At 44.9% G+C, this 21,887-nt stretch overlaps 1 protein-coding gene across 1 annotated transcript; it reads left to right on the top strand.

Moving 5' to 3' along the window:
• The first annotated feature begins 17,189 nt into the window (after window positions 1-17,189).
• ehd2a (EH-domain containing 2a) lies at window positions 17,190-21,875 on the top strand. Its single transcript, XM_080855293.1, has 7 exons — window positions 17,190-17,318; window positions 18,417-18,651; window positions 19,295-19,471; window positions 19,900-19,997; window positions 20,177-20,589; window positions 20,692-20,856; window positions 20,961-21,875. The coding sequence occupies exons 2-7, from the start codon at window positions 18,428-18,430 to the stop codon at window positions 21,540-21,542; spliced, it is 1,659 nt and encodes a 552-aa protein (XP_080711419.1). The 5' UTR covers window positions 17,190-17,318; window positions 18,417-18,427; the 3' UTR covers window positions 21,543-21,875.
• Window positions 21,876-21,887: the final 12 nt, after the last annotated feature.

Genomic DNA, 21,887 nt, shown 5'->3' with positions numbered 1-21,887 from the left:
ATAAATTATGGTCAGATATTTGTGGTTGCTGAAATATTTAGACCTATCAACTATGTGTAGCAAACAAACTATCAATGAAATTTAAATCAAATCAAATGTGAAATCACCCTACTCAAGACTAGCTTAATTTTCATCTGCAAAGACCAATAATGTAGTGGCTGGCCCCAGCCCCCGTGCGTGAGTGTGAGTCTAGATCAAGACTAATAATTCACAGTAGTTTACGGTTTTATCAACCGTAGTGTTTATTTTCAACACCTTAAAAAAAATCCTTTAAAGGGACAATTAACGCTGTCATACACAAAAGAACATCTCTAAACTCTGCTGCCTTTTCCCCCATTAAGGATGGAGTGGTGGTTCAACCAAGTAACAATGGAGAACAATTGTGAGCTCTTTAAAATTCAGTGTCAGACTGACCATAAAAAATAACTAATATATTTGTGTACACAATATCGTGCCTCAGTTTCCTTACAGAAAAAATATTACATAATAAATAAAAAGTTAAATAATAAATAAATAAATTCTTCAAAGAGAATTTGATGAGATCACTTTAACCTTGACATACAAACTCAAATTCAACTTCTGCAACAACATAACAAAGCTTACACACTTAACAGATGTAAAACAGACTGAACAGCTGATTCTAGATCATATTTTAAGTCTCCATAATTTTAATGGATATTATACCCATTTTAAATATCTGAATAATCCAAATTTGAATACTACAATAAGCCATAATTTGATAATAATTGTGTTTATAAATTTACATTGTTTCAATTCTTTTGTGAAATGCTTAGAGGACTAGCCTATATATATATGTATTTTACTAACTAAATTTGACGTCTGTGGCTTTTATAATGTAGGCCGGCTGCTTTAACAACTTGCTGCTGTAACTGCAGAATCCTGAGCTATGTTGAATCTGATTCAGAGGGGATGGCGAGCTCTCTTCCACGGATACCCTGTTGAGTTTTGTCTCTGTCAGGCCAGCTGGACGCCATGGAGCAATTCCGCTCTTGGTGCCGGTGGGTCTTCATGTGAGCACTGCGGCTCCTGACCTTCTCGAAGCCCCTGAGCAAAAACAGACATGAACAACTTTCATTAACGCGCACGTGGAAGTCTGTTAGGTTTGGCGTCTGTGCTGAACATATCAGAGGCTTTTACGCGACAATATTTCGGGATGATGATACATACCGACCACACTCCCCACAGGTGAACTCCATAGACGTGTCCGCAGCCGTCTGGAGCTGCTGTTGAGGTCTTTGTCTGGCCAGGGACCGCTGCACACCCCTTCTGCTTATTTGCTGTTCGTCAAGACCAGTAGGTGATTCGGTCTGAGAGGTAGAGAAGAATTTTTGAAAAACAGCATCTCTTTGGGTTCTTTGGTATTTTTGTTTCTGTTTGCAGTTGTTGTTTGCCACTCAGTCTCTTGTAATCACATTTCAAGTACATCCTCATAATGCTAGTTTCTTATAGAACAAAACAACTGCTTAAGCTAGGCTTTAAGGTGTGTATAACATCTGACCACAATAATTATTATCAACACATTTTTTCAGCTATGTGTGTGAGTTCATTATGGTAATTATTGTCTATGCACGTGAGATTAGTAAGTCTTTGCTTCTCATTCAGAGTTACCACTCACAGAGTCCACTCCACCTCCTTCCCTTCTGTCTCCTTTAGTGTGCTGTTTGAACTTCTTTAGTTTCTTCATGGCATAGTAATACTCAACACACTGGTACACTGTCTTGCTCTGTAACTGTGGCACAGACTACATTTCAGTCACTTGACTACACTGTTGATGTGCTGACAAAACTAAAGTATATTTTATAACTTTATAACTATTATTTATCTGAGAATGTGAAATTGGAACAAAAAACCCTTTATAGTATGCTGACTGGTTAATAATTTCCACAAATATGAAGCTAGAACTGTGCCTTCAATGCAAAGAAGCACAGAGAATGCACCTGCACTTATAAACGTCAAACTGTTAAACCGAAACACTTCTCGCAATTGTAATTTTACTACTTTCAAAAAACACATTTAGGAGTTTGTAATTGTAACTTCTGCTCTGCAAAATTGCAAAAAAAATAAGTGCTAATGTAATTTCATACTCGCAAAACTGTAACCAAGAAGTTGTGTTTGAAACTTCGGGCTGAGCGCTATGGAGCATAATCTTTTCACATCCTTTTTGGCTGCTTTTGTGCGTCTGTAAAAGACAGACTAGAGAAAGTGGCCATAAATTACTTCAGATCAGAAGTTACAAACACAAATCCGGTGGTACAATTTTGTAAGTATGAAGTTACGGTTGAAAACTCAATGTGATTTCATAAGTAGGCAATTATTGTTCCACTTTTACAGTTCGCTTTTTTGTATTTTAGACACAATTCTAGCTTTATACTACAATGCATAAAATGATTGGCTATTTACAATGTTTCCGTTCTCACCATGTTCTGAATATGCTGAAAGTCCTTATTCACAGTAACCACAGCTTTTCGGAAGAGTTTCTTTTCTTGGGGACTCCAGAAGTCTGACCCTATAGCCAACCAAAAGTACAGGGATTCAAGAATTGTCCGAATTGAATATATGTATATCCCCACAACCCAAAATGACATACATATATATAACATTATATGGGGTAGAATTGAGGCTGATACCTGTATAGTGATAGTCACTTAAGGCATGTGAGGAGGAACGATAATCTCCTCTGACCAAAAGAAGATCCAAGGCTGCCTGGACATGGAAAAACACACAAAAGGCTAAACAAAACGCTCACACATATACACACACACACACACACACACACACACACACACACACACACACACACACACACACACACAAGTTAACTCAAAAGTTTTACAAGATGCAAACAATAATCATCCCACCAGAACATCTCCTTGCACTTCATGAAGGCAGTGGAGGGCCAGTTCAGTGTTGGTTCCCCCTCCTGGGAGGACACTGGAACAACACATGTTCAGGAACTCTGTGACTGAGCAAGCAGAAAAACAGAGTATTGTGAAGAAATGCACAGCTAAGCAAAAGTCTTGTGATGTTCAAAACCTAAAGCTTAACATTTATCAGCTCAGTTCATGCACTGCATACATTCCTAAAACCCTGACAGAGCCACATCTATGTCTACATATATTTATTTACTTGCCTGTGTTTAAATATCTGTGAACACTTGGTCAATTTTTAATTACCATAAAACCTGAATATTGTATCAGTAAGTATTACATGTATGACACAGTCCATGGCACAGACACTGAGGTATCCAGCTCGACATAACAAGGGATTTATATCATGTATGTAGTAAATGTAGGTAAGTATTTATGTAAGTATGTTTGTGTATGAGTACGTCGGTCTGTGTGTAGTAAACACACCTCTTTCTTGTGTGTCTGTATTACTGGCTATGTCTCCCCACGGCGACCAAACAAGCTGGGCCAGGTGCTCCTCATACAACATCAGAAGCCGGTTCCGCAAGGGTGGAATCTCTGCCTGAAAGCGTGAGCCCACGTTGATCCTCCTGCAATTTTAGTAGGATATGACTTTGACTATTGCTACAGTAGACCATGCTATACAGAGGTGACCTGGAGGGAATTCATAATACAGAATGAAAGACTGGAAGAAACTTACGGCTCTATGCTGACAACAGTGTCATCCACTACCAGAGAGATGACATCTCTTCTGTCTATGGGATGAAAAAAACGTTTCTGGTCACAATGACGTCTACTAAGGGCTCCTAAGGAGTCTTTCTGTTCCATTAATCAGCCCAATAAATGTCAGGGTTTACGAAGTGGTCTCCTTGTTTCTCAATGCTGTTTTGAGATCACATTTGAATGCTTGTTTTCTTTTTTTCAAAATGTATTTGATTTGGTTCTGTCTTTATTCTATGGTCCTATTTTCTCTCAGAGTAAACAAATCACTGCACATTTTTGGCCGTCGGCATATTTCCTCTTGCCTGTACAGCTGTCACCACAAACACGAAACTAGTGACATGCTTAGGCAGACTCATGAGCCAAACATCCTATCACACTGAGCGAAATCCAGCATGAAGAGGGAGAACAAACCCATAGCATTGATGAGGGAACTGGCCAGGGGTGGACAGGGATGCTGCTGGGGCAGCTTGTTGAAATACAGGCCGCTTCCTGGCCTCAGTGGACTTAGCATCGGCGGGGGGGTGTAGGGGGCGAGCTGGAGGTCGGGGTTCATCAGCTGGCCAGCCAAATATGTGGGGGAGCGCAGCTGGCTTAAGTAGCCTCCCATAGCACGGAACCGCGGACCAGCCAAAGTCTCCTGCTCTATCCTCTGGAGGGGCTGCATGGGAGTGGGAATGATGAGGGTTTTCAGCGACTCCAGCCGGCGGGTCTTCTTCAGTCTCGTTCCCTCCATCGACTGACCTGCCTCTTCCTACAGGAAACATTTATTTTAGTTTCACACAAAAAGAGTGGTCAACTATGTTAGATTCATAAGTAACACAGACCAGAGAACCAGTAACACAGACCAGAGAGAACCAGTGAAAGAAATTCAGAGAATATCACAAACTGCATTCTTCAAGAACAGTGATTCTTTTACTCACATTGGATGGTGTAAGACTCCGGCACATGCCACCCTCCTCTGGGCCCTTTGAAACAGGTACAGATACCGGGATGATCAGGGGTGAGAGACACTTTTTCTCTGGATGATGGGGTGACCACTCGGCGACCAATATTTCATCGGCGGTGGTCTCCACTGTTTCACCATGCTGTAAGCAAAACAACACGACTAAAGACCTCTTGCATCCAGAATGCAACGTAAACCACTCCCTTTGCGCTCTAAGCTTGTGTTCTGAGTTATAAGTATGGCACCTGAACAGAGGTGAATGGCTCTGGTGAGTGAGAGTCCACATGATCATATGCCCTAGAAGAGGCTGGATGTGCCCAGGAAAAGCTATCTCCAGAGAGGTCACCGTAGTCTGACCTGCAGAAAGAGGTGGTAAATGACAGGCATACATATAAATTAGACGTACTGCATAGCATAGCAGTGCGTAGTATGACCGTCGCAGTGAGCGCATCAGACAGAAATGAATGAAAAAACGAAATATTTTCTGTTCCAAGAAAAGGGTGTTATCTTGAATGATTACGTTTCTGGCAACAATAAACTAAAAGGTTTATGGTATCTTATTCTAAATGAATGTTTGTGTATGTCCTGTACACACTGAGAGGGTTTGAAGCAGTGCCTGTCTTGTCATGTGAGTATGGGTATAACTAAATGTGGGTGTGCTAAATTTAAATATTTTGTAAAAATGTACATGTACACATAATCAACAATACAAACTTAAATGTAGGATCATTAGTTGAAGACAAGAATGGGTTTGAATACGAAACTAAATGTAGAGTAAATGCCGCATATAGGCCCACAAGTATTGACATTTATAACAGGACAGGGGCTTACACTCATAATGAGTTTAAATACAGCCACAAGCTTTGTGATTTGACTGCTTCAACAGGTGAAAGAGGACCAATTGAATTGTGCAGTTATTACATAATGAGACAAAATTGATTTAGAAGATAGACCCAACCACGTGGCAGAAATAGAGGAAACCCTGTTGTAGCTTGTTGTAACGACATCTTATTGCTGATTTGAAACAGGGTAAATAGTTTCTTCATGCCATTATGAATGAGCCTACAACATTTCATTAAGATTTGCCATTCACACAGGCATGTATTGGCTGCAGAATTTTGGTCGACCTTCAGCAGCCATTTTGTTGAGCCAAATGGAACTTGGAGATGTGAGCAGTCAGTTGCAGCGCCCCCTACGGATATAATGTCGCAACCAATAAATATGGTAGTGATCAATCAAATTCAGTTTGAACCTTTACATCACAAGATATTGGTTTGTAAAGGGTTACATTTTTTATTTGAACATTATTCACTACGTGGTGCCACTCCACAAATGAATCTTAATGAGCTAGGGTAATGCACCTCCTAAAGTCCAGTTTGCCATACATTTTTTTGATAATTTCTGGCAAAACAGTTTTCAAGCTATTGCCCAAAAAGTGCTTTGACCCTACCCAGCTTCAGGGGACGCTAGCACAAAGGGAAACACACACTTAAGGACACAAACCTTCTATTCTGTATCAGCCATATGGGTCTTCAACTATACCAAGTTTTATGTGAATTGCTGAAGTCATTGACCATGTCATTGCCAATAGTCTTACATCCAGAAAAAGACGGCCCTCAGAAAGAATTTATACAAACACTGAATGTGTGGATCTGACATAATAGTTTAAATACTGTAATATGTTTTAATAGGTTACTAAAAGGTTCATAAAGCTGTTATCTTTACAGTGTTGTTAAAAAAATGACCTTGAAATTGATTTAGTTTACCCCTGGCTCAGTCTTTACAACTTCATTACCTTTCACAAGACTCCTGTCCTTCCTCTGCGTAAGTGATGACAGAGACACCTCCTCCCTTTTCAATCCAACAAAAAAGGTACATTAATACGTGCCTTAACAGCATGTCGATAAACATGAATAGCAAATACACTGAATTTGTTTCTAACACTCAATGGAGAGAAAGAAAGCGTGACACATTCACACACACAAACCTTAAAAGATGGGTAGGGGACATTGTCTGCGCTAAATGAAGCCATTGCTACCTGGCTTGGAGATACAAGGAACCGTGGATGCAGAGGAACTGAGTCTTCATAACAAACTTGCAAAGGAAGGACATCGTCAACTGTGATTTTCCTCTTCCTTGCTCTCTTTTTCGCCTTGTCCACTCTTTTAGGGATAGCGTGCATTCCTGCCAATACACTCAATTGGGATTGCGGAGCAGTTGGTGGAAGGTCCGCTGCTGTGGTAAATTCATGGCTAGAGATGGGCCATTGAGACAATGTCTCCGACTTAATTTTTTTGACCTGAGTAAGGCTTTCGTTTATGTGAGAATGTTGATTCTGTTGTGTTTCCAGTCTTGTGTGATTGGAATTTTCCGAAGAAGCTGGCCTGTCCACCAACTCATCGTGGCAGTTGGCCGTCTCCCGTGAGGACTGAAATGACAACATGTTATCGAGTGCCTGGAGGTCTGACATGGGAAAATCGAGCGTGTTCTCCCAGCAGGGGGCGCTCAGGCCATCCGCCCCATAGTTCTGTGCTGCAGCAGAATCTGCACTGATAACACTCGACTCTGGCTCTAGACCCACTGGCCATTGTGTAGAGCCCTGCATATCCTCAGATGGCACCGCTTCACCTCTGCTCATAGCATACATACCTTTTGTAGGTCCTGGGATCCACTGATCTTGGCCTACGAGGGGCTTCTCTTGAGCACCACCCTCAACTGTGAATTGACTCACTCCAAGTCCTCTGACCACAGTGGAAAACCCTGTGTAGTTATTGTAATCAACATAGCTATGATAATTAGCACTTACAGACTGGGTGTCGGTCACAGTTTTTGGGGCAGGAATGAAAATGGTAGGATAGCCACTTTGGTCACTGCTGCCTTGTACACTCGGAGTGTCCTCTGCTGGTTCCCAGTGTGCAGTAGGGTGGAGGGTGGAGGAGCTATCTGTTGTCGTAGGCTTGGGATGAATGCCATGTTGAGACAAACAGTGGCGCTTCAGGGAGTGAGCGTCACAGTAGCTTCGCTGACAGCCAAGCTCTGCACAGTGAAATAGCTTCCGCTTCTGGTGTGTCAACATGTGGCCTGTCCTGTATACAAACACAGCAACTGAGCAGTCAGAACTCAGAGCAAACACATACACTATCTTTGAAAAAAATGAACTTACAGATGATCATGACGTTTAAATGCACGTTGGCAGATGGAACAGATGTGCGGCCGGTCTGACTGGTGCGTCAAAAGGTGTTTATTTAGGGCATTTGAATTCCCAAATACTTTGCCACAGAAGGAACAATTGAAAGGTGAGTTCCTAGCTTTCTGTTTCTCCACTGATCCATGTTCCACCTGTTGGTACCTCTCACTTGCTGCGATAGTATTACTATCCTTCACTAAAAAAACACCAAACAATAAGAGAAAAACATTAATTAATTAATTATACAATTATAAGAGCCTAATAACACAAGAACATCCAGAACACCCGAAAAGATCACATCTCTAGGAAAGATCACATCTTTGCACAAGATGTGTCATGAGTGTGCTGGAGTGACTAACCCAACAACATTTAAAGCTTATCGAGTATTTAAATAGTCTTCTACCTGTGTGCCATTAAAAAAAACTGACCAAGGTCTTAATTATTATTGTTACTGCTTGTGAAGCAGCTCTTTGTAAGCTTAATTCAAGGTGGGGTATTAGATTAAACTGATGGAAGAATTTTGAAGACAGGAAACATAGCCTACATTTGACAGTTGGAGGCAGTTGGAAGGACATGTTATGACAGGTAAAATAGGAAATATACCATCTTGCTTTTGCCACTCTTCAAAGTTTGTGAGGTGAATCAGCTGTTCAGACCTGGGGTTAATTTCGACAGCTTCATCGGAGGCATCAATGCATATGAGGCGTTGACCAGAAGGACTCAGGTCCAATATTTCATCCATGTATCACAACTCGGCTGTATTAGACAGATAAAACCGTGTTAATTGCGTGCTACTGAGTCCTGAATGACAAGAAGCAAAACACCAGAATTTGGTATATATGTGATCTCTATCTTGTACCACATTCATTTCATCTATGGTTTGCATGGACATTAGTCAGCTTTCTTCATCAGTCTTTCAAAACAATATTTCACTCTTGAATTTCATGCACTATGATTATTACGACATCGTGACACCATTAAAAAAACACGATCGCTGCCAGCATAACAACTTATTCTAATTAACTAATTATAATGCTAACTTTATGCACCAGTACATTTTAACATAGCAATTTAGCTAGCGATACCACAGCAGTAAACTCTAGCGACAGCTAGGAAGAACACTGATCAATGTTCAGCTAGAAGGTAAGGCTAACATAACACTTGAGGTGTTTTTGTTAATCATGTGACGTTGAATAAAGCTTATGATAGTAGGCCATCGAAATCCAACATAGACACAACTAAGTTAACATTTGGTAAGGCAAAAATGTAAACTCACCTTAAACGTTTTCGAGGACAAAGTCAGCCATTCAGATGATAGATAATTAGCTAACGCTCCCTCACTAGCTACCGTTAGCTAACTGATGGAAATGAACTCGTATAATTTGGACTATGTAACGTTACATCCTATTTCATCAGTTATTGTGTTAGCAATATATTTAAAAAATGCCATTTAATCGATCGATCATGTTATTCAATCCTACATAAAACTATTACAATATGTATTTTTACCAAAAAAAAAAAAAACAACATTTAAAAAAATGAATTGGTCTAAAATAATATTCTGAATAGACAGCTATCTGCTAGCTAGCTACTGAGTGTCTGCTTCTCCGCCATCCAATCACTACATTTTCACTTTGTCTCCATCTCAAACTGCAACCGACCCAACCGCTAATGTCATTGGCTCAACTGAGCGGGAATTTTGTTCAGATGTCAGGAGGTATGTGCTTTGCTTGTCACTTGGTAATAATAGATTTCTTAATCTTTCTAGGACTTGATACTTCGACATTTCACCTGATGAAAAAAGACACCTGTAGACAATAGGCCTACCAGCTGAGCAGTTTATGTGCGGCACTGTACCCCTAATAAAACCTAATGTTGTTTACAAGTGCCTGTTTGCCTAACAGTTGCTGCTGACAAAATGTCAATGGTTTACAATTACAAAACACAACTTTCAGTCAGAAATAAGTTGTGTCTTCAAATTGCAGTGCTGTCAACCATCACCACAGACAGACTCTGTGTATGTCAGTAGAGGCTGTGTAGTCCCCGTTGTGTTTGTTGTTTGAAGTTATACCTCCCTTTAGTGTTTAGTATTAGTGTTTGTAACTGTTATTATTTTTTCCATGTATGTTATGCTGTTAATGCCTTAGTTCAGCCCTGCTTTATGGTAGCTTATCTGTCAGTGTCCATTCAAGTGCCATTCCTGAGTGTATGGGGCACAGACGTTTTATTGCTCTGTATAGGTTTGAATAACCATTACAGTGGCATTGCTTCATTTTTGGAATTAAAGGCACCCAGTGCAACTTTTGAGGCTTTTTTACACGTAGTAAGTTTCAATAACTCCATACCATTACATACCGACATTCAAGCAGCAAAGATGAGACGTCGTTGTGTGGTGAGAACTGATAGAAAATCGATAACAACAACAATCGTCGCCATTTTCTTTATTTTTTTTAACCTACAATAAATAAAGCAGGCTTCCAGTCAATGGAAAAATGGCTTCTCCCCACCGGCGATTGTGTCATGACTTTGAACTTCTGTCGTCACGACTTTTGTCATTGGCGACATCTAGTGGCCTAAAGACTTGTTTTATTATTTTCCTTTGTCCTCCTGTGCCACACCTGATGTATATTATTGTTATCAATCAATTACCCTTGTAGCTAGAGTATAAAAACCCTGTATTAGCTTGTCATGTCATCGCGACGTTTGCTCAGACACTCCTGTCCCGTGTGAACACTACTCCCAAGTGAGAATTCTCCTGTGCTGGGTTTTGCGTGGTTCTCGCCACGTTTCGCTGTTTCTCTAACAGCGGTCTCTGGAACTCTTTATTCTTTTTCTCCCGTGGGTGAGCTAAAGCTACATTTTCGTTAGCTTCCTTTGTTAGGCCTTTTGCCATTCTGACTGTTCTTTTGTGCATTGGATTACCACCTTTTGGAAACTACTTTTGCGTTTGGATTATTCCCTGTTGGAGATCTTCTGTGCTTTGTGTTCCACTTCTCATTTTTTGCTGTCGACGTCTTCCCTTCCTTTTATTGACTGTTTGACGAAAAACTAATAAATCAAAGTTTTGAGTTTATCTCTGCGTCTGGGTCCTCACTAGCCTACTGGGTTAGTCACTGGTTACCACGCCAGCGACCTGGGTTCGCATCCCGATCCCGCTAACCTAACAGAACGTCGCGATCATTATGGACCTAGCAGAGCAAATGTCCAGAATCGAGCAGATGTTCCAGGCCTTAACTTTAGACCTACAGTCAAGCCACACCCGTCTGGACCAGCACGAGCAAGCATTAGTGCAGCACAAGGAAGCAGCGGCTCGCCAGCAGGAGGAGGTCAATCGTCAGCAGGCAGAGCTGGCGTCTCAGCGTGAGAATATGGCCCACCAGCAGGCACTGCTTACGTCCCAGCAGGACAGCATGACTCGCCAGCAGGAGGACCTTGGCCGCCAAAGGGCAGATATTGCATGCCAGCAGGAGGGTTTACTACGCCACAACCAGCACCTGCAACAACTGGACCAGAGAGGCGCTGCACAGCATCTACCTGATGCTCCTGTCCCACATTCCTCTGCAGAACCCCGGGTTTCCCAGCCACCACGCTATGACGGCGAAAAGGGGGGTTGTCGAGGCTTCCTAACCCAATGCGACCTGATCTTCGAGCTCCAGCCCCGGGCTTTTTCCTCTGACCGCCTCCGCGTGGCTTACATTATCACTCTCCTAACAGGCAAGGCCCTGAAATGGGCTACTGCAGTCTGGGCAAAGCAGGGCTCAGTCTGCTCGTCCTTTGGGGATTTCCAGCAGGAGATGTTAATGGTCTTTGACCAGTCAACGACTGGGCCAGACACTGCCAAGCAGCTGATGACCATTCGGCAGGGGAGGCGTTCGGTGTCGGACTACGCCATAGAGTTCCGCACTCTCGCAGAGGAGAGTGGATGGAACGAGAAGTCTTTGGCAACAGCCTTTCACCACGGGTTGTCGGACGCCCTGAAGGATGGCTTGGCCTCAATCGGGTGCCCCACTGAGCTAGAGCCTCTGATTTCCCACGCCGTGCGTTTGGACAACCGTATGAGCGAGCGCCGTGGGGACCAGGGGGTCTCTTGGGTTCTACCGTCAGGCTCTTGGAGGTCCAAGTCGAGTGAGGATCCTGAGCCTATGCAGTTGGGAGGGACCAGACTGTCAGCCCGAGAGAAGGAACGGCGGATGCGTGAGGGTCTCTGCCTGTACTGTGGCGAAACAGGTCATCTCCGATCCTCATGTCCCGAGCTCTCGGGAAAAGGGGTCGTCCGTCCAACCAGGGGAGGGTTGTGACGGGCGCAACCCTTTCCTCCCAGTCTCCTGACCAGGCGGTGTATCTCCCCATCTCCATCTCCTGGGGGGAGAATGAACATTCATGCAGGGCTCTGATAGACTCCGGGGCGGCAGGGAACTTCATTGACCGGGGCCTCGCACAGAGGCTCAAGATCCCTCTGGTTCCCCTTGAAACGCCGCTTGCCGTCACTGCCCTGGATGGGCGAGCTCTGGGGGATGGAAATGTGACTCGGGTCACATCAAAGGTGAGGCTACAATTGGGAGACCATCGTGAGGAGATCTCCTTGAACCTGATTCGTTCCCCGGATTTTCCAGTGGTCTTGGGGTTCCCGTGGCTCAACTGCCACAACCCCCATCTTGACTGGGTGACAGGCCGCATCCTCGAGTGGGGTCCTACCTGCCACGCCACCTGCCTCTTCAGCGATTCTCCTCACTGCCTTCCCGAGCCTCCTGATCCTGCTGAACTCTCTCTGGTGCCGGCGGAGTACCTGGATCTGCAAGAGGTCTTCAGCAAGAGTCGGGCCTCGTCACTTCCCCCTCACCGGCCATACGACTGCTCTATCGAGCTGCAACCCGACACCAGTCCTACCAAGGGGCGGATTTTCTCCCTTTCCCGTCCAGAAAGGAAGGCCATGGACGAGTACATCAGGGATGCCCTAGCATCGGGCTTCATCCGTCCGTCCACTTCCCCTGCTGGAGCGGGGTTTTTCTTCGTGGGCAAGAAGGATGGATCTCTGAGGCCCTCTATCGATTACCGGAGCCTAAACAAGATAACCATCCGTAACCGTTACCCCCTGCCACTGATGTCCACAGCGTTTGACCTCCTTCAGGGCGCTAGGATTTTTACTAAACTGGACCTGCGAAGCGCCTACCACCTGATCCGCATCCGGAAGGGGGACGAGTGGAAGACGGCATTCAACACCCCGACGGGGCACTACGAATACCAGGTGATGCCCTTTGGCCTTACTAATGCCCCAGCCGTCTTCCAGGCTCTAATCAATGACTGTCTCCGGGACATGATTAACCACTTTGTTTTTGTGTACCTGGACGATATCTTGATTTTTTCCAAGTCTCTGCAGGATCATCGCCTACACGTCCGACGAGTTCTCCAGAGACTCCTTCAGAACCACTTATTCGTTAAACCCCAGAAGTGTGAGTTCCACCGGCCTGAGGTCACCTTCCTGGGATACATCCTCAGAGAGGGCCAGATTGAGATGGACCAAAAGAAGACCAAGGCAGTGAGGGACTGGGAGGCCCCTAAGTCCGTTAAGGGTGTGCAGCAGTTTCTGGGGTTCGCAAATTTTTATAGGAGGTTCATCCGAGGTTTCAGCTCTATTGCAGAACCCATCTCCGCCCTTACCAAGAAGGGTCGGGGTCCTTTTGTCTGGTCCCCTAAGGCAGAGAAGGCGTTTTGCGAACTGAAGACAAGGTTCTCTTCGGCCCCCATTCTCGTCCTTCCGGATCCGTCCCTGCCGTTCATTGTGGAGGTGGATGCCTCTGAGGTAGGGGTTGGGGCAATACTCTCCCAGAGGGCTCAGGATGGCAAGATCCACCCCTGCGCCTTCTTCTCCCACCGGCTGAGTCCTGCGGAATCCCGGTACGACGTGGGGGACCGGGAGTTGCTGGCCGTCAAGCTGGCGCTTGAGGAGTGGAGGCACTGGCTGGAGGGTGCTAAACATCCGTTCCTGGTGTGGACGGATCACAGGAATCTTGAGTACCTCCAGGTCGCCAAGCACCTCAACCCCCGACAGTCTCGATGGTCCCTGTTCTTTGGGCGGTTCGACTTCACCATCTCCTACCGTCCAGGCTCGAAGAACGCCAAACCTGACGCCTTGTCCCGGCAGTTCCCTTCCGCTAGCCAGGACGAAGAGGAGAGGTGCGTCATTCCTTCCTCCCGGATCGTGGCATCTATCCGCTGGGGAATTGAGGACAAGGTCCGACGGGCACAACAGGACGAACCCAACCCGGGTCCAGAGAGGCCTGGCCTCCTCTTTGTTCCGCGAGGCGTACGGTCTCAGGTACTCCAGTGGGGCCATGCTTCGCGCCTCACAGCACACCCTGGGGCCCGACGGACTTTGGAGTTTGTGCAGAGACATTTCTGGTGGCCTGGCATGGCCGAGAATGTCAAGTCCTTTGTCGGGGCCTGCGCTGTCTGTGCACGAAGCAAGAACCCTCACCAGCGGCCTCAGGGATTGCTTCACCCCCTCCCCATCCCACACCGGCCATGGTCGCACATCTCCATGGATTTCGTGACGGGTCTTCCTGTGTCGGAGGGTAACACGGTAATTCTTGTCATCGTAGACAGATTTTCTAAAGCCTGTCGCTTTGTGCCGTTACCCAAGCTACCATCGGCACTTGAAACGGCAAAACTCACTTTTAACTTTGTCTTTCGAGTGTTTGGTCTCCCACAGGATATTGTGTCCGACCGCGGTCCCCAGTTCTGCTCCAGGGTGTGGCGGGCCTTCTGCAAAATGATTGGGGCGACTGCCAGTCTCTCCTCGGGCTTCCATCCCCAGTCTAACGGACAGACAGAGAGGATGAACCAGGAGCTCGAGACCACCCTGAGGGCACTGGTGGCAGACAACGCGTCCTCCTGGAGCTCTTTTCTTCCGTGGGCAGAATATGCCCACAACACCCTCCAATCTTCTGCCACTAACCTGTCTCCTTTTCAGTGCCAGTTCGGGTTCCAGCCTCCCTTGTTTGCAGAGCAGGAGGAGGACGTTGGGGTGCCCTCTGTCCAGCACTTCATGAGAAGGTGTAGACGGACCTGGAGGAAGGCCCGGCAGAACCTGGTCCGCACCGCGAGGGCCACACAGTCCCAGGCCAACCGGCGCCGGAGACCTGCTCCATCCTTCCGTCCAGGGCAGAGGGTGTGGTTATCTGCACGGGACATCCCCTTGCGAGTGGAGTCTCGCAAGCTGGCTCCCAGGTTTATCGGTCCATTCAAGATCGTCCGGAGGATCAACCCGGTGACCTACAAGCTCCAGCTTCCTCGCACCCTGAGGATCAACCCCTCTTTCCATGTGTCCCTGCTGCGACCCCTTCTCACCTCTCCTCTGGCTCCGGCTGCCAGGCCCCCTCCCACCCCCCGCATCGTGGGTGGACAGCCCGCCTTCACAGTTCGCCGGTTGCTGGACTCCCGTCGGGTTGGGCGCGGGTTACAGTACCTGGTGGACTGGGAGGGTTATAACGCAGAGGAGCGCTCTTGGGTTCCGGCCCGGAACATTTTTGATGACTCACTCATCAAAGACTTTCACCATGAGCACCCTGATCGCCCAGGGGTCGTCGGGAGACGCCCCTAAAGGGGGGGGTACTGTCATGACTTTGAACTTCTGTCGTCACGACTTTTGTCATTGGCGACATCTAGTGGCCTAAAGACTTGTTTTATTATTTTCCTTTGTCCTCCTGTGCCACACCTGATGTATATTATTGTTATCAATCAATTACCCTTGTAGCTAGAGTATAAAAACCCTGTATTAGCTTGTCATGTCATCGCGACGTTTGCTCAGACACTCCTGTCCCGTGTGAACACTACTCCCAAGTGAGAATTCTCCTGTGCTGGGTTTTGCGTGGTTCTCGCCACGTTTCGCTGTTTCTCTAACAGCGGTCTCTGGAACTCTTTATTCTTTTTCTCCCGTGGGTGAGCTAAAGCTACATTTTCGTTAGCTTCCTTTGTTAGGCCTTTTGCCATTCTGACTGTTCTTTTGTGCATTGGATTACCACCTTTTGGAAACTACTTTTGCGTTTGGATTATTCCCTGTTGGAGATCTTCTGTGCTTTGTGTTCCACTTCTCATTTTTTGCTGTCGACGTCTTCCCTTCCTTTTATTGACTGACGAAAAACTAATAAATCAAAGTTTTGAGTTTATCTCTGCGTCTGGGTCCTCACTAGCCTACTGGGTTAGTCACTGGTTACCACGCCAGCGACCTGGGTTCGCATCCCGATCCCGCTAACCTAACAGATTGTTGTTGTTTACGATTTTCTATCAGTTCTCACCACACAACGACGTCTCATCTTTGCTCCTTGAATGTCGATATGTAATGGTATGGAGTTATTGAAACTTACTACGTGTAACAAAGACTAGAAATTGAATGTTTATTTTTCATTGAATGTTTACATAAAGTTGCACTGGGTGCCTTTAAATAAAGCTTATGTGTCTGGCCTCATGGTAGCATGAAAATAAAATTCCATTGACTGATACATTTTTGTCCATAATACTAATTCTCATGCCAAGTCAGCCTTGAAAGTTGGCAACCCTGCCCTGCTACGTTTCGCTGCACATACATCCTGTTGCTGACGTGTGGGCCCACTTTGCCACTGCCATCAGCTCGGAGGCCTCATGTTGTTGCTGCTCACCCGAGAGTCTGTACCTCCTCTGTGAGTGGAAGGGCCTCCACATCGCCATCATTTTCCGGCCATAACATAGACTGTTGCTTCTGACAGGACTATGTATTCTTGCCCTTTACTTTTCCATGAGCTTTCACCAATTGCATCTCCCTAACAGCTCAGTGATTTTTGTCAGTTCTAGAAGGACTGTTTTCCAGCCCTCCACTGTTCCACTGGCCTCCTCCATTGCCAGGGCTTTCAGTTGTGTTGGGGGCAACCATGTCCTGATTGACTCTCCATCATTTCGAGGACTTTGCTGCGCTAGGGACAGCTAAGTACTTGGGGGGTGGGTCAGCCCTGCTTTATGTTATCATATATGTCCACCATCAGAGTCTTAGTCATGTCAGAGTATCATGTTTCCTTGTTCTATGTGTGTTGAAGACGCTATTAAAGTGACATTCCAGAGGTCATGCAGTGTATGGGGCACATGAGCTGCATTAAAACTGAGATCAGAACACTGACAGAAACCTGTCTGGTGCATTCTTCCTGGCTAGCTTACCACAGTATGTTACCATAGCAGAACTTTGGTCCATAGTGAGAGGTAATGGCTCCTCCTCTTGTTCAGGCCCTGAGCTCATAAAACATCTGGATTCATTTGGAGGACATAGTTGTGACTTACAACAGTGGAGCTGGAGAAGTTGAGTAGTTGAAATGCTGCAATAAGAAGTCTTTGTGTTACATTACTATCAGTACATTTGAATATAAAGGGATTCAATGATGTGCATCCTCCTAGATGGCTATGCTCTGAACACATAAACATCTAGTGAAAATTGTCTTCACAGTAGGACTAAACCCATTTGGAAAAGCTCATCTTCATTCCACATTGTTGAATAGCAGGTGAAAATCATCAAAAGGTAAGACCTCGATTCTTGACTTTCTAAAAAAAGAAATGTTGGAGAAAAAAATGTTTTTGCAATGACCTAAACGTATATGTTCCAGTTTGAATCATCTTATCATAATTAGGAAGTGATATATAATGCAATAAAATAATGTAGTATCAATACATTTGCAAGTATTTTAAGAAGGGGTTGAGGCATCCTTTCTTGCACACTGCAAGACCATTTTGAATTGATATTTTCATTGAGTATTGTTAATTTGACTATGAAGAATAATACTAAATATGATTATTTTCACCATTAAATTATGCTCTATATCCCTATTTAGCTGAGTTTTCTTCTCTTTCGAAAAAGGGATTCTCTCCATCCTGGCTGCTGGCCCCTTTGTTCATTTCCTTTCCCCACCCAAAATAAGCTATGGTCCCTGCTTCCCATTTTGATTGGCATTTAAATTCTTTTAGGCCTATTTCACCCACCCCACCCTTTAACATCTCTCTCTCTCCTCTCTCTCTCTATTCTTCTCTCTCTCTTTATTTTCCCTTCATATGTCTTGAGCAACTGTGGTTCACACCCCTATGCTGTTACACTGTCTCAGGGGATTCACGATAGAGAACAGCTGTGAGCTCACTGCTTTCAGTCAGCTCATTCAGCAGCTGTCCCTCCCTGCTCTTAATACAGGGGAGATTAATGAATTAATGATACTCTTGGGTGCTCTCTGCCTTCTTGTGGATGCATTTGGAAATTATCTTTGGACCACACTACTTTTAAGTCAATTTTGGTGTAGGGACGCGTCAGAGTCCACCATTCATTCTTTGTCTCTTTGCTGTTCATAAACGTTTGCCAGTCCCCAAGCTTTGACAGTGAGTTGCACGCAATTGTGTCTAATATTCTTATGCTGTGCACTCTTGCTGTTCCTCATGCAGTTTTGTATTTGCCATACGCTATTCTCAGGCCATCCACATACTTTGCCTTGCCTTCATGCATAACCTCTGCCAGAATTCCATTCGTAACCCCTCCAGTCTCACTCCTGGGAAACATAAAGTCAGTGGCTTTGTCATCCTGCAGCGGAACTTTGTGATGTGCCCTAAAACACTCTAAGCTGATCTCCACCCACAGAAACAACCACCATGCCTTCATGGGGACAAGGAGAAGACAGCGGTAAATCTTTAAGAGAGATTCGAACAGTGACTGAGGGGCTGAAGACCTTGTATCGTGAGAAGCTTCTGCCCCTGGAGAAGCAGTACAGCTTCTCTGACTTCCACTCTCCTGGCCTAGAGGATGCAGATTTTGATAATAAGCCCATGGTGCTAGTGGTGGGCCAGTATTCCACAGGAAAAACAACTTTCATAAGGTAACAACACCTTTCACTCATTAAACACCTATGTTCACGCACAAAGGTAGTCTGGGAAGTCCCGCCCCACTTCTTCCGGCCAAATTGATTTTGCCTCTGCAGTGGGTCTGGTCAACTTCGGATAGCCGTTCATTTCAAGATTTCCAGAATCCTTGGAGCCAATCACAAACTGGCTTTTGGCTACCTGGCGCGCCATTGGCGGATTTAAACTTACCACGGTTACGTTACAAAATCTACTGCACGGAGAGTTTTTAAACATTGGACATGGTGGCCGCCGAAGCACCGCAAAACTTCGATAAGGCAAGTTTTCTTTGAAAACAGAACAGAAACTTGCCCTGGAACAATTCATACAGAAAAAATATGTGTTTGCTTTATTACCGATCGTTGTATCGTTGTATAGTTACGTTGGTCTGATTGGTTAAAGGCGTGTCCAATTACGTGAGTGAAGTGGATCGCTAATGAGTAGTTGGCCAGACCAACTGAACAAATGGAATGCAGTGAAGGGGCAGGGAATTCCCAGACAAGCACAAAGGTGTTTATTGCGCTGTAAACTACCACATGCGTGTAACTTAAATTAACAAATAATTTGTCTACTAGTCACATCAGTCTTAATGACTTCATGAGTGCCTCCCTGTTACTTCAGATATCTGCTCGAGCAAGACTTCCCGGGGAGTAGAGTGGGGCCTGAGCCCACAACAGATAGCTTCACTGCTGTCATGTACGGGGACGTAGAGGGCATCATTCCTGGAAATGCACTGATTGTTGATCCTAACAAGCCCTTTCGCAAACTCAATCCATTTGGAAACAAGTTTCTTAACAGGTAAAAGATATTTGGGGTGGGGTATGGTTGGGGGGGGAAATGCATTGTCGAAAAGTGGGGAATACTCCTGAGATGGGGTGTAATATGAAATGAGATATTCCCAACACAATACAAATTCATCATCTGGAGCTTGTCAGAATGTTCTTTCCAAATGTTCCAGACATACTCTTTTGTCCAAAACCATAAGTCATATTTAGGACCACAAAAGCGGCAAAAGTATGTTAGTTTTATTTGTGCAACTAGTTTTTTCCCCCATAAATATTCTTGAGGTCGTGTTGATTCTGCTGTCCTGGTATTCTCCCCTTTGGTATTATTTGCAGAACCGGGTTGGCGCAGCAGGTTTTGTAATGAAGCATTATTCTGTCTAGATATTTGTGTTATCTGTTTGAGAGAAGTAATGTGCAATCAACAAATCCAATTGCTTGCAGATTTCAATGCGTTCAAGTACCTAATCAGGTCCTGGAGAGTATCAGCATCATTGATACACCAGGAATTTTGTCTGCAGCCAAAAAGAGACTAAGCAGAGGTAAGACATGACAAGCTAACCGTTAAAAACACATTCATATCTCACAGTTTTGTAAAGATTACATGGCGTTTCCTGAATTGGTTGCTGTGACCTATCTTTCACAAGCATGTCCCTTGCCTCTAGGTAGAGTCGTATTCTTTAGAGCTGATGTCACCCATCACATTTAATTCTTCCTGCAGGCTATGATTTTCCAGCTGTTCTTCAGTGGTTTGCTGAACACGTAGATCGCATCATCCTCCTCTGTGATGCCAACAAACTGGATATTTCAGATGAGTTCTCACGCACGATAGGGGCGTTGCGGGGCAATGAGGATAAGCTGAGGGTTGTGCTCAACAAGGCAGATGTGGTGGACACCCAGCAGCTGATGCGTGTCTACGGCGCCCTCATGTGGTCTCTGGGGAAGGTGTTCCGCACTCCTGAGGTCCTGCGGGTTTATATAGGGTCCTTCTGGGCATCGCCTCTCAGGGTACCTGATTATCGCCGACTGTTTGAGAGGGAGGAGGAGAGCCTCTTCAAAGACATCCAGATTTTGCCTCGCAATGCTGCTTTGCGCAAACTCAATGATCTAGTTAAAAGAGCTCGTTTAGTGAGGGTGAGTGCCAAATCTCCACACTTTACATTGTTATTTAAAGATCATTAAACAACTTTCGGATCTTTTTTTGGTATGACCCATTTTGTGTTTGAATATATGCAGGCCCATGTCTACATTATTAACTACCTCAAACAAGAAATGCCCTTGGTCTTTGGAAGAGACAACAAGAAAAGAGACCTGATCTACGACCTTCCTGACATATTCTCTAGGATCCAACAGCGCCATCAGATCTCCCCTGGTGACTTTCCAGACTGTGCCAGGATGCAGGTTAATTGCCCTTTACTGGAAACCAAGGATTTGGTGGTACCCTGTGTTCACCTTTAATTAAAAAATACTTCACTTACGCTTGACTATCTGTTCCCTCTCAATAGGAACGACTGATGAGCCATGACTTTGCCAAGTTTAAGGCCCTGAAACCCAAACTAATGTCAGCTTTGGATGAGTTTTTGTCCACTGACATTGCTAGACTGATGCCTCTCTTGTGCAAGGAGGAACTTGAAGTGGCCAGCCAGCCTGGGGTGCAGGGGGGAGTCTTTCTGGCCACACACAGAGGGCCTTTCAACGAGGGCAACCCTTTTATGCAAGTTCAGGAGAATGGGGAGGAAAGTGACATGGCAGGTGTGGACTGGGTAGTTACGAAAGATAAGGCTAAATACGACGAGATATTTTACAATCTCTCCCCTAATGATGGCAAACTTAGCGGCACCAAGGTTAAAAACTGGATGATCAGTACTCGGCTGCCCACCTCAGTCCTGGGCCGAATCTGGAAGCTTTCTGATGTGGACCGTGATGGTATGCTGGACGAGGAGGAATTTGCCCTGGCAAGCTATCTCATAGAGGTCAAGCTGGACGGTCATGGGGTACCTGCAGTGCTGCCTCCACATTTAGTGCCCCCGTCAAAGCGTAGAAGGAAAGGCTCTAAAGAAGAAGAACTGATGATTGATGTACAATGAAAAGAAGACACAGATCTTATCACTTTACTGCTTAACTTAATCTCTGTATCTTTTTTTCACTTTTTATGGACTTCACATACCATTATTATCATCGAATATAACCTATTGTATGTAGAGAAACAGCAACATCAGGTTTAAAGGGATGGTTTATTATATGTATTTTGAAAAGACTAAACCATTAATAAACTCACACCGACAAATCCACAAATAATTGGATGCATCATAGTTTGGTAATATTCACAATTAAGGGTTATAATATATTGAGTACACTGAGATGCGTCAGTGCTATTGAACCAGGTTTTCTATGTTAAAAATAAACTTGCGGTTTCTTTTCCTCTTGTTATT

Source organism: Sprattus sprattus (genome assembly GCF_963457725.1).
Source record: "Sprattus sprattus genome assembly, chromosome: 1".
In the NCBI taxonomy this organism is placed as follows: Eukaryota; Metazoa; Chordata; class Actinopteri; order Clupeiformes; family Clupeidae; genus Sprattus; species Sprattus sprattus.
The sequence above is the reverse complement of the archived record's forward strand: the minus strand, read 5'-3'. Positions and strand labels throughout refer to the sequence as shown.